A 16,875-nucleotide genomic window follows, 5' to 3' on the forward strand; every position below is an offset into this window, starting at 1 on the left:
CGTATGGTCCAAAGAGTCCACTCAGTACAATCCCATCCAGGCCCTGTCCCCTTAACCCCACATATTTACCACACTAATCTCCTTGACACTAAGGGGCGATTGACTATGGCCAATGCACCTAATCTGCACATTTTTGGACTGTGGGAGAAAACCGGAGCACCCAGGGGAAACCCACGCAAACACGGGGAGAATGTGCACACTCCACATAGACAGTGACCCGATGCCGAAATTGAACCCGGGTCCCTGGCGCCGTGAGGCAGCAGTGCGAACCACTGTGCCACCCGTCCTTCTGTTGAAATGCCACGATGACTAAAACGGCTGTTTTCTAAAGAGTTAGGAGGAAGAGTTACTGATCCCAGCACTGGAATAAACAATGAGCTCACTGTGACTAACATAAAACTGCATTATGTTTGATCCACAGGAAAAGCTTCCCTTCCCAACATGCCACAATCTCGGCCTTTGCTGCAGTCTACATCTCGGTGAGTCCCTTGTTTGAATCTTACATGGAAATCCTTGTCGTATAATGGTCATTATTTTGTTGCTCTGAGCTTCCACAGAATCTCAATACATTTACTTTTCATTGAGTTTGTGAATGCCTCAGTCACTCCTATTATTTCTGCTATTTCCATTCATTCCCTTTATATTGAATCGGATTGTTCCCAAACCCTGGTATAATTTTGGATCTTAGAAACTTTCCCGTTAGGAAAATAATAACCAACTCCTTAAATAGTCGGAGAGCTTGTGTTCAGGAGTGTGACAACACTGTCTAATATGCCATGATAAAATTGCAAAGCCCTGAGGGGTAATGATGAGACTCTGTTGTAATCTGAACAGGTTTTTGTGTCACTTGCATCTGTCTTCACCTGAGTTCCTTGGCCAGACTCTGTCTGGGATACTGCACAGAGTTCTGTATATTGCATCCCAGGAGAGATAGATCAGCTATGGAGGGCTACAACAGAGATTCACCAGATTAATGACAATATAATAATAACCAGTTATATTATATAGTGGCTTTAATGTTATAAAACATCCCAAAAGTGGTTCACAGGAGTGTTGAAAATAAAAATTTGACACCCAGCCACAAAGAGCCACGTTAGGGCAGATCAAGGCTAAAAGTTTGGTCAAGCAGATAGGCTTTTAAAGAGTGTCTCGACGGAGGAAAGAGAGGTAGAGAGTCAGAGAGGGAATTCAGAGCTTGGAGTCCAAGCTGCTGAAGGTGAAGGGAGTAAAATCAGGGATGTTCAAGAAACCAGAATTGGAGAAGTGCAAATATCTCAGGGGGCTGTGTAGCCGGGGTCGATTTCAGAGACGGGGAGGGGTGAGAATTTTGATATTGAGGCGTTGCCTAATGTTAAAGTTTATTTATTAGTCACAAGTAAGGCCTACATTGACACTGCAATGTAACATTTCTCAAGTCGCCACACTCTCGCATCTGTTCAGGTCAATGCAGAACGTGGGAGGAAACCGGAGTACCCGGAGGAAACCCACACAGACATGGGGAGAATGTGTAAGCTCTACACAAACAGTGAGTGACCCAAGCCAGGAATTGAACCTGGGTCCCTGGCGCTGTGAGGCAGCAGAGCTAACCACTGTGCCGCCCCTGAGGAATCAGTGTGAGGATGCAGGCAACAGAGTGTTGAATGACTCGAATAGAGTGTGGGAGACGAACTAGAACAGAATGGCCAACCGTTGGAATGGAGGAGGGGGGTGGGCAGCTGGTTGTGGAGTGGAGGGTCGTTGCGGGGAGAAGTGGTGGTGGAATGCTGCCTGTGTCTGACAGCAGGGGGCTTGCGGGAAGCGGGCGCTGGGGGTGAGGGGGAAGGCGGGGAGAGGGGGGTGGTGTCAAGTCAATGAGAGCACGCCAGGGTGAAGGCCAGCAAGGCGGTGGGTCAAGTCAGTGAGAGCACGGAGAGGAGGGATCGGAACAGGGACGGGGTGAGGGGTCAGGTTGCCGAGAGCGGGGAGGGGTGGCAGGTCAGTGAGTGGGCACAACAGGAGGGTGGCACTGTGCGTTCTCCAGATTTGAAGGACAGAATTCGGGAGAGACCCAGGACGTAGGACAGTGACGTCAAAAATAGGACAGTCCCCTAAAATACGGGACAGTTGACCATCCTGAACTAGGAGGCCATTGGGATAATCAAGTCTGGAGGTAACAGAGGCATGAATGAGGGGGTTTAGCTGCAGAAACAAAGCCAGACGATATGTCAGTGAGAATAGACATTCTTAGTGACGGTGTGGATATGTCACACTGAGGTCAAATATAATAGCAAGGCGCAAACAGTTTGGATGAGTCTCAGACAGTTGCCAGGGTGATGGATGAGTTGATAGCTGGAGAGTTAGCACGGACGGGGAGCTGAAGATGAAGATTTTGGGCCACCTCTTGTACAGTTGGAGAAGATTTCTGCTCACCCAGTACTCGATGTCAGACAAGCGGTCTGATTGTTTAACCGCTCTGGAGGTGTGGAGAGGGGTGTTGATGATGGAGAGCTGGGTACCGCCAGCCTGTGTGTGAAAACCATGCTGGGTGGATGTTGTAGGCGAGACTGGTGAGGTGGGGAGGGCTGATTCTTGGTGATAACAGGGTGGGAGCTGGAAGGGAAGCCATCGCAAGTGAAGCGATATGACGGAAAAGAAGGGAAACAGGTCAGTGCAGCTGGAGTCTGGTGGAGCGATGTAGCAGAGAGATGGTGTGATGCATCATATCAAAGACTGCAGAATAGTCGAGAAAGGTTAAGAAGGATAGCTCTCCTTTGTCGTAGCCACGCTGGGTGTCATTTGAGATTTGTGATTAGAGATTAAATTACGAGAGTAGATAGCATAAATTTACTTGTTTTCCTGTGAAAAAGCCACGAGATGATCTGATCCAGGTGTATTTCTGTGCGGGTTAGGTTGATTGGCCATGCTAAGAAATTGCCCGTTAGTGTCCAGGGATGTGTAGGTTAGAGGGATTAGTGGGTATAATATGTAGGGATATGGGGGTAGGGCCTGGGTGGGATTGTGTTCAGTGCAGACTCGATGGGCCGAAGGGCCTCTTTCTGCACTGTAGGGTTCTATGATAAGAATCTATGAGATAACACCAAGAGGATTTGCCAAGGTAGAAATGGAGAAACTATTTGTTCTAATGGCAGATTCAGGAATGACGGCATATCATTTCAGAAGAATTACGAGTCCAGTTAGGAGGATAATCGGAAAGCACTGTTTCACACAAATGTGGAATTTTTTTCATCGGAAAGCCTGTAGCAGGCAGATGACTGGAGCTTTCAAGACCAAGATCAATAGATGTCAGTGTATGGGTAGCAAGAGATAGGCTGATACCGGAGTTGAGGGGGTTGAGCTATGAGGAGAGGCTGAATAGACTGGGCTTGTACTCGTTGGAGTTTAGAAGGATGAGGGGGGATCTTATTGAGACGTATAAGATGATGAAAGGGATGGATAGGGTAGAGGTGGAGAGGTTCTTCCCGCTCAGAAAGGACAGCAGGACTAGAGGGCACAGCTTCTAGATAAGGGGGGTGCAGTTTAGAACGGAGTTGAAGAGGAACTTCTTCACTCAAAGGGTGGTGAATCTCTGGAATTCTCTGCCCATTGAAGTGGTTGAGGCTACCTCGCTAAATATATTTAAGTCACGGGTAGATAGGTTTTTGATAGGCAAGGGGATTAAGAGTTATGGGGAGAAAGCGGGAAAGTGGAACTGAGCCACTTCAGATCAGCCATGATCTTATTGAATGGCGGGGCAGGCTCGAAGGGTTAGATGGCCGACTCCTGCTCCTATTTCTTATATGGCGCCAAGGCATGTGAATGGAATTGAGATAGAAATCAGCCATGACTTGACTAAATGATGAAATATGTTAAGGGACTGAACAAAATCTTTATGTTTTTTTTGCCAGATGTATTTTAACTCGACGATATCTGACTGCACCAAACTCCTAAAGCCGGTGCTAGTTTTTGCCTTTGCAATTGCTGCCGGTATCTGTGGCCTGACACAGATTACCCAGTACAGGAGCCACCCCATCGATGTCTACGTGGGTTTCATTTTCGGGGCAGGAATCGCGGCATATCTGGTGAGTGTGCAGCCTCTCACGTCATCTTGTAAGTGCTGGGTTAGCCGGGAATGTGGTGCGAATCTATGCTCGGCAGCGTGGGGGGGGTGGTTAGTGAGTTTCTGGAAAGCCCCTCTCCCTCTGCCACCTCCCATTGTAAACAGGCCATTGCCAAATTTGCACTGCGATGTCAGGAGATGCTCCCAGCAGGTCCGCCCCTCAGGAATCTCAACGGAAGAAACTGAAGGTCGTCTAAAAATGAAGAACAAGCATCTTTTTAGTCATACAGCCACACTCTGGACTTCAGGATGTAGGAAGCATTTTACAGCTAACACAGTACTTTTGAACAGTAATCACAGGCCATAACCTGACACTCCCCACAAGCCATCCTATGGGAAAAATAGAGATCATTTGTTCGTTGACATTGGTTGAAGAATCAATGTTGGTCCAGGCCACCTAGGAGAACCCCTTCCTCATCTTCAGATAATCCTATGGGATCTCTTAGATCTATCAGGAGGACCAATAGGACCTCAGTTCAACATCTGATCTACTAAAATCAACTCCCTCAAAACTATACTGGACTATCAGCCGAGGATTTGCATTTGTACCTCTGGAATCATAGAATTCCTACAGTGCAGAAGGAGGCCATTTGGCCCATCGAGTCTCCAACAACCCTCCGGAACAGTATCTGACACGGGCCAGACCACATATCCTAGCCCGTAACTAATTCACCAAACCTACGCATCTTGGGAAACTAAGGGTCAATTTAGCATGGCCAATCAAGCTAACCTGCACATGTTTGGACTGTGGGAGGAAAACGGAGCACCCAGAGGAAACCCACGCAGACAGTGATCCAAGCCGGGAATCGAACCCAGGCCGCTGGCGCTGTGAGGCAGCAGTGCCAACTACTGTGCTGCCATAACATCCCCTAGAATGGGACTTGAGATTCACAGGTTAGAGTGCTGCCCACTGAGCCATGGCTGGTATCTGGCAGTGTCGAAGTCGATGAACCAAATCTTCTGGTCTCCAGATTGTTAAGAGACTGAACATTCGACTAAGTTGCGTGTCGGGACGCTGTGATAGTCCTGACGCACTGACCTGTGTAAGAATTGTCAGGGACATTTCAACTTCCAAAGAACAATTTCCCTGCTCCCCGACACCCTTGGTGAATGTCGCAGAATCTGAACTCAAGACTTCAGATAGTTCTAACTCTCTTATGTGAATAGTTACCCAAGAAATGTGAGAGCATTGAAACCTCTCTAACTCCTGGGTAACGACAGAACTGACCTGCCGACCGCTGTTCACCCCCCCCAGTTCAACAACTCCTTAAACTAACATTCCCAGCTAGCCCCCGCCAACAACCATCCAACCTGCGTAACCCCCATGACCACTCAACTACCTCTGACCTGATTATGCACCCAACTCCTCCCAGACTCAACTACTCGCCCACCAACAGACGCACCCAGCTACAACCTCACCCACTCCACTTAGCTATGTACCACCTATCTCAACCTATGCACCCTAATCACCTCATTCACCCATTCTCTCACTCATTCACTATTGTTCAAACTGGACATTTTAAATTGCCCTTATGGCAGCTGTAAAACGTGGGTATCGTAGAAACCCTACAGCACAGAAAGAGGCCATTCAGCCCATCGAGTCTAAACCGACCACAATCCCACCCAGGCACTATCCCCATATCTGTACATATTTTTCCCACTAATCCTCTAACCTATGCATCTACGGTCAATTTAGCATGGCCAATCAACCTAACTCACACATCTTTGGACTGTGGGAGGAAACTGGAGCACCCGGAGGAAACCCACGAGGAGAATGTGCAAACTCCACACAGACAGTGACCCCAAGCCGGGAATCGAACCCAGGTCCCTGGAGCTGTGAAGCAGCAGTGCTACCGTGTCGCCCGTATCCTGTGCTGACTCTCTCCAACTCCACTCCGCTGCCGCGGATCTCTCCGAGGGACACTACGCTCTGCGTTTTTGGCAAAGCCGGGCTTGGGAAGGTCCCAGGAGGAATGTAGAGCAGCAATGGGATGGTGACTGTAACTCCCCGTTGATCCAGGTCATTGATCCCAATCAGGCGTGGCCCCTTTCACCATACCTGGCCAATGAGACAGCACGGAGAATTGTAACGTTTAGCTGATTATCAAACGGGAAGCTCCAGTACTGAATAATTAAACCTGTCGGCCCAAACCGTCACACTCAGGGCAATCTGCTCCCAGTTTAATTGTGCTGCAGGTCACTGTTTACAATTGATGTTTTGTCTCCTTTTCAGCCCAGTCCTCGTTGCTACACGAAGGCATTTTGATTAAGTTCAATCCACTTCCAGCCTGAGTGATGGAATGTTTATTAACAAGGCAGTTTCTGATTCTGTACAATCGATAGGAAACACCAGAATGGGGACGCGGTTTGCCCTGGAACCATAGTTCCTCATTAATTGGGCATCAAAAGACATTAACAGTAAATGATCTTATGATTAGAGTATTTATATTCCAAATCTAACCTTTGTCCCCTCAATATCAAGCCACCAGAATCCAATTTAATATCCTTTCAATTTTCTTTGTTAGTTACTGTCTCACTTTTGTCATTAGTTACACAGAGATGGATTTCAGCATAGTTTAAGTCAGACTGCCTTGAGAACAAAGAAAATTAGAGCGTGGGAACAGGCCCTTCGGTCCTCCAAGCCTGTACTGTCCACGCTGCCCGACTCAACTAAAACCCCCTACCCTTCCAGGGGCCATATCCCTCTATTCCCATCCTATTGTTCAAATGCCCCTTAAAAGTCACTGTTGTCTCTGCTTCCACTACCTCCCCAGGCAATGGGTTCCAGGCACCCACCAACCTCTGTGTCAAAAACTTGCCTTGTACATCTCCTTTAAACCTTGCCCCTCACACCTCAAACCTGTGCCCCTGAGGAATTAACTCTTCCACCCTGGGGAAAAAGCTTCTGACTATCCATGCCCCTCGCAATCTTGTATGAGTTTATACATTTAGGAAAAGCATTCACTCTTTTGGGAACTGTTCCCACTTTTGGGAAGCAGGAGAAGAAAAAATGTTTCCACATCAAGTCTAACAGCTAGAGAGTAAAGCTCTCTGTTCCGTACCCCGACCACAGAAGAGCATTTCTCTTGAGTCATCCGTAGCTTTCTTGAATAAGATTTACTAGTATAGGTGTAACGCCTGCCTCTTTACCCCCCTCCTCACTGTTCAGGATCCCAGACACTCCTTTCAGGTGAAGCAATGTTTCACTTGCACCTTCTCAACTCTGTTTTATTGTGTTCACTGCTCCCAGTGTGGTCTCCTCTACACTGGAGACCACTTTGCTTGTCCCAAAATAACCCCTGTCCCATCCCCACATGATCACTTATCTCTCGTTGTTCAGTTTTGCTCCCACTGAACTGTTTCCCTCTTCCGCAACCCTGCCTCTCTTCTGTCGCTAACAGAACCACACCCCTCTCCCAACGTATAATTTATCATATTTTTAATTCTTTTTTGAATTCTGTAGAAGGGCCGGTGGACTCAAAACGTTGACTGTGTTTCTCTTTCCCTCTGCCAGACCTGCTGAGTTTATCCAGTATTTTCTGCTTCTGTCTTTTTAGCGTCAATACGAGAAATGAACCCAACTTATACTTATCCTGAGCGCTTAGCCTGGGTAAGATGCTCTTTCGGAGAGTCAGTACAGACTCGATGGCCCGAATGGCTTCCTTCTGCACTGTAGGGAGTCTTCCAGCATATTGCAATAACCAACTTACAAAGTAACACCAGTTGGCATTGTGCTGGGTAAACTGGCGTAGAAATCATAAAGAACAAAGAACAACACAGCACGGGAAACAGGCCCTTCGGCCCAACGAGCCCGCGCCACCATTTTAACATTGTGAGTCCCCTCTTCCACTCACGGCCCTTGTCTACGCTTATGGCACTCCACATTGGAAACCAGATTGAGGGGAGACTAATTTAGGGACAATTTGTTAACACCAATCAGCCTAAGAGCACATCTTTGGGGTGTGGGAGGAAACCCATGCAAGCACGGGGAGAATGCGCAAACTCCCACAGACACCGGCCCGAATCCATGTATCTGCACAGCAAACAGTGATAGTCACTGAGCTGTCGTGTTGCCCGTCAGCTGGTCCAGTTTAAGCGTACACTAACGATGTGAAGCACTAGGCAACATCCAAGAGCAGCCCTCGCATGACCCACCGCGTGTATGCCCCCTGTTGGACAACAAGGCGGACCGAATCGCCTGTGGATTAAAAGACCATTTGGCCCATTGAGTCTGCAGTGAACACAATCCCACCCAGGCCCTACCCCCATATCCCTTCATATTATACCCACTAATCCCTCTAACCTATGCACCTCAGGACATTAAGGGCAACTTTAGCATGGCCAATCAACCTAACCCGCACATCTTTGGACTGTGGGAGGAAACAGGAGTACCCAACGCGTGCACATTTTTGGATTTCTGCGCACGTGCGGATTAGTGCGCACAGACAGAGTGGTGTCAGCAGCTATCTTGCATGATAATACTGCATTGGCAGGAGTGTATCGGAATATCAGATCAAGATTTCTAAAAATGCCAAGCTTGGTTCGAAAATCTCACTGTTTTGCTCATGGGTTGGGTCGAGCTGGAAAGGCAATGATAATGAGCCAGTTATTCTTAGATCCCAACCAGGGAACCAAATGCCTGTCAAAGAGATTGCTGCTGCTCCTTCTCTTGGCTGCATTGCCGTTGCTGCTGTTTGCCAGCTTCCTACTCCCGTCCCTGTTCTCCTTCAGTGAGCCCATCTGGCAAGGCCCCCCAGTCCAACTGCAAGTCGAGACCAACAAAGGTGGCACCTTGCTGAGTTTCACCGCGGAGCGAGGGGATAAGCTGAGTCGTGAAATAACTCAGGAGTTGCCCACCGCAACATCTGCCAACTCGTTGTTTCCATGGAGACCTTCACCACAGTGTGGGCGATGGGCATTAATTATACATCTGGACTTGACAAGCGGTGAAGGTTCTCGGATAATTATAGCTCAGCAAATGTTACAGCAGCGTCCTGGTTTACTGAAGCAACCCTTTTGTAAACGAGACTTGAGAAAGGACGGGTGCTGTTTGCGCAGTGATCCATCACAAGTGAAGAAAGCCATTTACCGAGACGCCTTAAACATCGTTCCATATTACTGTAGAATTGTGACGCAGTGTGTGTGGTTTTCTGTGACGACGTTGCCATTTGAAAGGGATTCAACATTTAAAACACACGCGCTGTGCAGGTTAGGTGGATTGGCCATACTAAATTGCCCCTCAGTGTCAGGGAGACTAGTTAGGGTAAATGTATGGGGTTATGGAGTGGAATTGTGGTCAGTGCTGACTCGATGGGCCGAATGGCCTCTTGCACTGTAGGATTCTATGATTTATTAGACTATTTTACAAATTTGGTAATAGGAGGAGGCCACTCAGCCCCTTTAGCCTGTCCTACCATTGGCAGATCCATACTTCAGCGTTTTAGCCCTATTCTGCTCTGTCCGCTTTACTAAGTTTACATAACAAAAAAAAAGCATAGCCACCGTAGGCTTGAAAATGTCAACCGACCCTCTGCATCGACAGCCTTTTAGCAGAGAAAATTCCAGATTTTCGACGCTTTTAGGGTGAATTTTACCGTCCCGACCTCCACGGGAATTGGAGCAGGCAAACGGCGAACCATAGAAAGGTCTGTTGACCTCGGGTGGGACTTTCTGGGTTGAGGATGAGCATTGCCGGAAAATCCCACCCTTTGCGTAGACAGAATCATATTCTGATTTCATTCCAAATTGGCTTTGTTCCAACTGCCTTGACCAGGATTCCTCCACCAGCGGAAATAATTTGCCCTCATTTCCCCAATCAAATCCCCTTATCATGTTAAAAAGCTTTATATCTTTAATTTTAGAGGCATGGTCAGTAAGTTTGGTGGCATAGTGGACAGTGAAGAAGTTATCTAGGATTCTAACGGGATCTTGATCAATTGGGCCAGTGGGCTGGCGAATGGCAGATGCAGTTTAATTTAGATAAATGCGAGGTGATGCATTTTGGTAGATTGAACTGGGACGGGACTTACTCAGCTAATGGTAGGGCATTGGGGAGAGTTACAGAACAAAGAGATCTTAGGGGTATAGGTTCATAGCTCCTTGAAAGTGGAGTCACAGGTGGACAGAGTGGTGAAGAAGGCATTCAGCATTCTTGGTTTCATTGGTTAGAACATTGAATACAGGAGTTGGGACGTCTTGTTGAAGTTGTACAAGATATCGGTAAGGCCACACTTGGAATACTGTGTACAGTTCTGGCCACCCTTTTATAGAAAGGATATTATTAAACCAGAAAGAGTGCAGAAGAGACTTACAAGGATGCTACTGGAACATGATGGTTTGAGTTATAAGGAGAGGCTGAATAGACTGGGATTCTTCTCCCTGGAGCGTAGGAAGCTGAGGAATAATCTTATAGAGATCTACAACATAATGAGGGGCATAGATAAAGTAGATAGTCAACATCTTTTCCCAAAAGTAGGGGAGTCTAAAACTAGAGGGCGTAGGTTTAAGATGAGACGGGGGGAGATACAAAGGGTCCCAGAGGGGCAGTTTTTTCACACAGAGTATCCGGAACTAGCTGCCAGAGGTAGTAGCAGAGGCGGGTACAATTTTGTCTTTTAAAAAGCATTTAGACAGTACATGGGTACGATGGGTATAGAGGGACATGGGCCAAATGTGGGCAATTGGGAGTGGCTTAGTGGTTAAAAACTGGGCAGCATGGACAAGTTGGGCTGAAGGGCCTGTTTCCATGGTGTAAGCTCCAAGACTGTCTGATCCTGTAACCTTTTATGCAATGCAAGTATAAGCTGGGTTTCGAAACCCTTCCTCAGTAAGTTACTTATGGCCAAAATTCTCCGCTGCTGCAAGCGAGGACAGAGAATTTGGCACTCAGCCATGTCTCCATTCACCACAGCATAACCAGAGAACCCCACTGGCGTGAACAACCAGAGAATTCTGGCCAAAGGCTTGAAAGATATACGCTGGTAGCATTAGACTAAGTTTGGTGTGAGGAAGCTCGTAGCACAGATTGAACAAAGAACAACAAAGAACAAAAACAGCCTGGGAAACAGGCCCACCCGCGCCGCCATCTCAACACCACCAGTCCCCCTCTCCACCCATGACCCCTGTCTAATGTTTTATGGCCATCCAGATTGAGGGAAACTGATTTAGGGACACTTTAGTACTGCCAATCAGCCTAACAGCACATCTTTGGGGTGTGGGAGGAAACCGGAGCACCCGGAGAAAACCCACGCAAGCACGGGGAGAATGCGCAAACTCCCACAGACACCGGCCCAAATCCATGTGTCTGCACAGCAACCAATGATAGTCACTGAGCTGTCGTCTTGCCCAGTATCTGGTCCAGTTTAGGCACACACTAACGACATGAAGCACTAGGCCAATCTCGAACAACCAAGAGCAGCCCAAGTATGACCCATCGCGTGTATGCCCCTCGTTGGACAACAAGGCGGACCGACTTAAAACCTGTGAATGAAAAAGAAAAAAAAAAACATTATTATCGTACCATATCCATTTACCATTGGTTGGGCCGCATGGCTTACACATTCAATACAAGATCATTTGCTGTGAGCTCTTCTGCTATAGTTTTGTTCAGGGATGCAAGTTAAGGGTTTGACGCAATGAAGGGATTGTGGTGAATGCCGTACCAGTGGGGAAACAAATGCAGTTAAGTTATGATGGCACAGAGTCCGTGAGTGAGAAAAATCCAAGCCCACTTCAGAGAGGTAACAGAGTTTAATTCCCTGGTGCTAACATAGCTCATCGAGGCTACCTCATTGGATATATTTAAGTCACGGGTAGATAGGTTTCTGATAGACAAGGGAATTAAGGGTTATGGGGAGAAAGCGGGAATGTGGAACTGATCCACTTCAGATCAGCCATGATCTTATTGAATGGCGGGGCAGGCTCGAAGGGCTAGATGGCCTACTCCTGCTCCTATTTCTTAGCACAATGTTTTTTAAATTAAGAACTGTTTCTATATCGCTTCCATACAGATGTTGCTTAATTTCAAAAAGTCGAGCCGTATCTCACTCAGGTAAATTGTATATTATCCTTCCGTCTTTTACTTCCGCAGGGATTTCATGCTGTCGGAAACTTCAAGGCCTCGGAGGATGCTTCTCCCGCGAAACCTCCCCCCAAGGGTGGGCTCAGGCCCCTGACCCACCTCCGCCACGACTCTGTCTATCAGCAAAGCAAATCCCTCAGCACGGACGAACTGAACCCGCAGCCCAGGCTGGACGGCCTGGATCACCAGCTGGCGCAACGGGAGAAGAACTCCCTGAACAGCCTGAAGCGTGCCAGCGTGGATGTGGAACTGCTGGCCCCGCGCAGCCCCATGGGCAAGGAGAACATGGTGACGTTCAGCAACACCCTGCCCCGCGTGAACACGCCGAACCTGGACGAAGCCGCCCGCCGTCACATGACCATCCACGTCTCCATGGACGCGTCGCGGTCCAAGCAGCTCATTTCCCAGTGGAAGCAGAAGTCGATCGATAGCATGTCTTTGGACCACGACCCGACTATCAGCCAGTCGCAGCCCCAAATGAGGGCGGCGTTGGAGCTGAGGGGCGCGGGGTTTGACCAAGACGAGCCGGCGCCGTCTTCCCTGTATCCCACCGTGCAAGCCAGGAACTCCGAGAGAGGGGGCGGCGCGCGGGTGCTGATCCAGTCGAGGCCCGGGCCCTCCCAGCTGGTCCACATTCCCGAAGAGACCCAAGGAAGCGTCTGCACCTCCCCCAAAAGTAACTCGGCGCGGGCCAAGTGGATGCTCATGGCAGAGAAGGGGGGCGTCCCCAGGCCCAATAACCAACCGCGCATCATGCAAGTCATTGCCATGTCGAACCAGCAGAGCATGATAACGGTGACGCCAAAACACTCTGACGGATCGAGTAGCTCGGAGTCGTCGCAGTACAAATCGCCTTCGGAGCGCGACTCCTCGAGCATTGTCACGGTCGACGCGCACGGCTCCCACCCCGTGGTGCACGTCTCTTCGGGAAACGGCGGGGTGGGACCCTGGGAGTGGAAATCTCCCCAGGGCAGCACGGACCTCCACGATGCCTACGAGTTGAACGACCTGAACAGGGACTACAGGGGCTACCGATCAGCCAAAAACAGCGGCGTCTCTCCGGTCTCGTCCGCCAGCGACCTGGAACAGGAAGATACCCGTTTCTGCAGCGTGGCCACGATCAACGTCGCCGGAGCTGAGAGGAGCGAAACCAATTCGGAGACGCTGACCATTGCCTCGAGCCGGGACTCGACGCTAAGGAGAAAACCCAACCCCGTATTCCTAGGCGAGCGGGAAGCCAGCGCGGATAGCGATCAGGACGCTTACTTCAAGAAACTTCAAGCCAACAGGAGATTCAAAGACTGAGCAAGACTCTTACGATGGAGGGGCACCTCTTGTACATATCCTGTTGAAGCTTTCAGGGCATCCAACTCTGCCATCCTTAACTCTTGGGAATTAGCTATCCATGCAATACATTTATTCCGACGTGGAACAAACTGGGAGCAATAAAACAGTTTCCCTGGAGATCTCTGTCTTCAAACTTTTCCAGCTGGTAATCCATACCACGTACAGATTTAATTGCAGTTTTAGCCTTCCCTTGACTTGGAGAACAAAGCAAGAGGGCCAGCAGTAGAGATCCGATTCCTAAATGTCCCAGACACTCCATGAGATATTGGTCAGCTATTGTTAAGGAAGAGAAGGTTCCACTTTCTAACATCTTTCGTACCTCAGGATGTCCCGAAGCTCGTCAGACTTACTGAAGAGGCCAGGATGTACGGGCCATTTTAACTCGCATGTTCCTTGTGTTCTTATCTGCTTTTAAACTTCTGGAATTGTGGTCTTGTATTTAAGTTGTGGTTTTAAATTGGTAATGGTTACAGAAGCAAGAAATGGAATTAGTGTCATTAGTAGTTGAACCCCAGTGGTGTAATACTATTTAATATTCTGGTCAGCATCCTGAGTCAAGCATGAGACTTTGTAAAAGACGTGTAGACAATAATGAATTTTGTATAGCTGTGCCAAACAATAGCCAACCCTGCCAAAAGAAGCGTGGGCATGAACCTGCAAACTGTATAACAGATAGTTGGGTGCTAAAATTTTTTCATTGACGTGATTTATTGATTGTAAATTGGCAAGCCGAGCGATCTCTCACTTGACTTGCTAGAACGAGGCAGAAATCTTGAGCTAAGAGAAAAAAAACTGAACAAAGGCAAAATACTACAGATGCTGGGAATCTGAAATGAAAGCAGAAATACTCAGCAGGTCAGGCGGCCTCTGAGGAGAGAGAATTGGAGGGTCATCGACGTACAATGTTAATTCAGATTCGAACGCCCCAGGAGCTGCCTGACCTGCTGACTATTTCCAACATTTTCTTGTTTTAAGTTTAAGAACTATTGTGAATGAATCCCAGCACATGATCACTATGATCTGGGAGAATGCAAAACCTGAAATAGCTCTACTATAAACTATCAGGTCAATAGGTAGGACATGTCCAGTTTTGAAATGCAAGCAATATATAGGAATGCAATATATTAATTAGATATTAGAGTCCATATCAATACCCGTGCCGACTTAGCGTGTGGGTGGCAAATGATGCTGTCTGGAGTGTATTTCCTTTTAGGTTAAGTCTGAAGTTTGCACATAATTCCACGGTTTGGGATCGGCTGAAGCTCTTCCCAAGGCTAGCACTGAGACTTATTAGCACAAGTCTGAATGAACCAATTCTCAGCCACTTGCTGATTGTTACTCCAATCCACCCACGTTGCACCTTTACAAGGTCCACCACGCCTGCCCAAGATTCACGCTGGTGCCAGAACTGTGCAGAGGAATGCAGCAAGGGGAATAGGCCATTCAGCTTCTGGAACCAGCTCCAGCAAGTAAGATCCACTATCCTTCCCTTCCGTTGGAGATCGGGAGGTGTGGATAGCAAGGATTTGGTGCTGTGAGAAACGTATGGATTGGGAAGGAGGAGCAGTTAACCCTTGACCTGTTCAGGAGCAAAGGGCAGCTTTGCACAGAATTACGATACATTTTTTTCCTTCGAGCAGTTGCGTCACTCTTTTTTGTGCTGTTACAGCTGCCTGTGAGCCTCTTAATGACCAGGTTTAGAAATGTATACAGTCATTTTTATGAATGTTACCACCTTGCTCTGAAAGCTACACAGAGGTCGGAGTTCTCCGATCTTGCCCGCGGCCGGGATTCTCCAGTCCCGCTGCAGTGGATTCTGGCTGAGCGCCAAATTTTCCGTTCTCGCTGGCAGCAGCGTTAGAGCACGCGAGACTGGCGAATTCTGGCCAGAATGTTTACTCGTAACTTGCAACTGAAAATAATAGTCGCCTGCTTAATGTTTAGTGACGCGTGCTGATGTGAGAAAGATTGGACAGTTTTGTTTTATTAAGCATCGTCAACTCATGTGAAGCTGGGACTCGAACCCCCTTTAGACCTCGAGAAGGAGTTTCCACCGCAGCAACCATGCCATTCCTTATTGAGGATTTAACCAAGGTGGGGGAGTGGGGAAGCACTTGAGATTCAATGCTGGGGTCATTGAGGTTGTCCGCATTGTGTGTTCATCGGTCAATGGTAATTTGAGCAGATATTCCAGCATATTTCTTTTCTTTGGAAGTGACAGTCTGTCCATCAGTAGAGATGATCAGACAGACACAAGACACCATCAAATGAAATGGAGACAATAAAGAGTTGAACGGAGTTAAAGTTGACTCCTGGAAATCTGGAATCTTGCGCGACTGAACCGCAGATACTCTGGTGGAAACCCAGCATTGAAAAAAATTTGGTTGTGTGTAAATAGAACTTGACAAAGACGGTGGAGACTAGTTGTAAACAGTCTGTCTGAATGATTACTGTTTATAGAATAAGTTTATTATTAATTGTGAGGAATGATATACCCGATTTAGTGAAGCCGATTATTGTGCTCTACGCTAGTGATTTGAATGATAGCCTCTTATGTACTGAGATATTTTGTACTTTGAATGTGTCATTTGGACAGAAGCAAGTTTTAGAATTAATGGTGAATTCAATAAACATTGTTTTAAAAAAGCAGCATGTATTAAATCCTCTCTTTATGAGGACCAATACTTCCTCCGCCCCAGTTTTAACCCTTCGTTCACTGGCAGGTCATGCCTTCATAGGATCATAGAACCCGTCAGTGCATTTGGCCCATACCCCTCTAAACCTTTCCTATTTGTGTGTCTGTCCAAATAAATGTTATGATGTGGAGGTGCTGGCGTTGGACTGGGGTAAACACAGTAAGAAGTCTGACAACACCAGGTTAAAGTCCAACCGATTTATTTGACTATCAAATAAATCGGTTGGACTTGAATCTGGTGTTGTCAGACTTCTTACCAAAGAAATGTTGTCAATGTCCCTGCCTCAACCACTTCCTGCTGATCATGCAGGCCTCATCCTCGGCTGCCTTGGTGCTAAGCTTGACCATTCCCTGCCTTTATCAGACCCTTGTCAGACCCCACTTGGAGTACTGTGCTCAGTTCTGGTTGCCTCACTACAGGAAGGATGTGGAAGCTATTGAGAGGGTGCAGAGGAGATTTACAAGGATGTTGCCTGGATTGGGAGGCATGCCTTATGAAGATAGGTTGAGGGAGCTGGGACTCTTCTCCCTGGAGAGACAAAGGTTGAGAGGCGACCTGATAGAGGTTTACAAAATGTTGAGAGGTATAGATAGGGTGGATTCTCAGAGGCTATTTCCCCGGGCTGAAATGGTCGCTACGAGAGGACACAGGTTTAA

The 16,875-nt window shown here is 47.8% G+C and overlaps 1 protein-coding gene across 2 annotated transcripts in view; it reads left to right on the forward strand.

The window, feature by feature from the left end:
- Positions 1 to 16,137, forward strand: part of plppr3a (phospholipid phosphatase related 3a) — a 102,009-nt gene extending 85,872 nt beyond the window's left edge. For both annotated transcript variants that reach the window (XM_080212885.1, XM_080212886.1), the window contains exons 6-8: positions 422 to 479; positions 3,885 to 4,058; positions 12,186 to 16,137. In XM_080212885.1, the coding sequence (XP_080069011.1) occupies positions 422 to 479; positions 3,885 to 4,058; positions 12,186 to 13,481 (1,528 nt within the window). In that variant the 3' untranslated portion in view covers positions 13,482 to 16,137. The remainder of the gene's footprint in view (positions 1 to 421; positions 480 to 3,884; positions 4,059 to 12,185) is intronic.
- Positions 16,138 to 16,875: the final 738 nt, after the last annotated feature.

The sequence above is a fragment of the Carcharhinus amblyrhynchos genome, chromosome 26 (assembly GCF_965287045.1).
Source record: "Carcharhinus amblyrhynchos chromosome 26, sCarAmb.v2.hapA, whole genome shotgun sequence".
NCBI classification, from domain to species: Eukaryota; Metazoa; Chordata; class Chondrichthyes; order Carcharhiniformes; family Carcharhinidae; genus Carcharhinus; species Carcharhinus amblyrhynchos.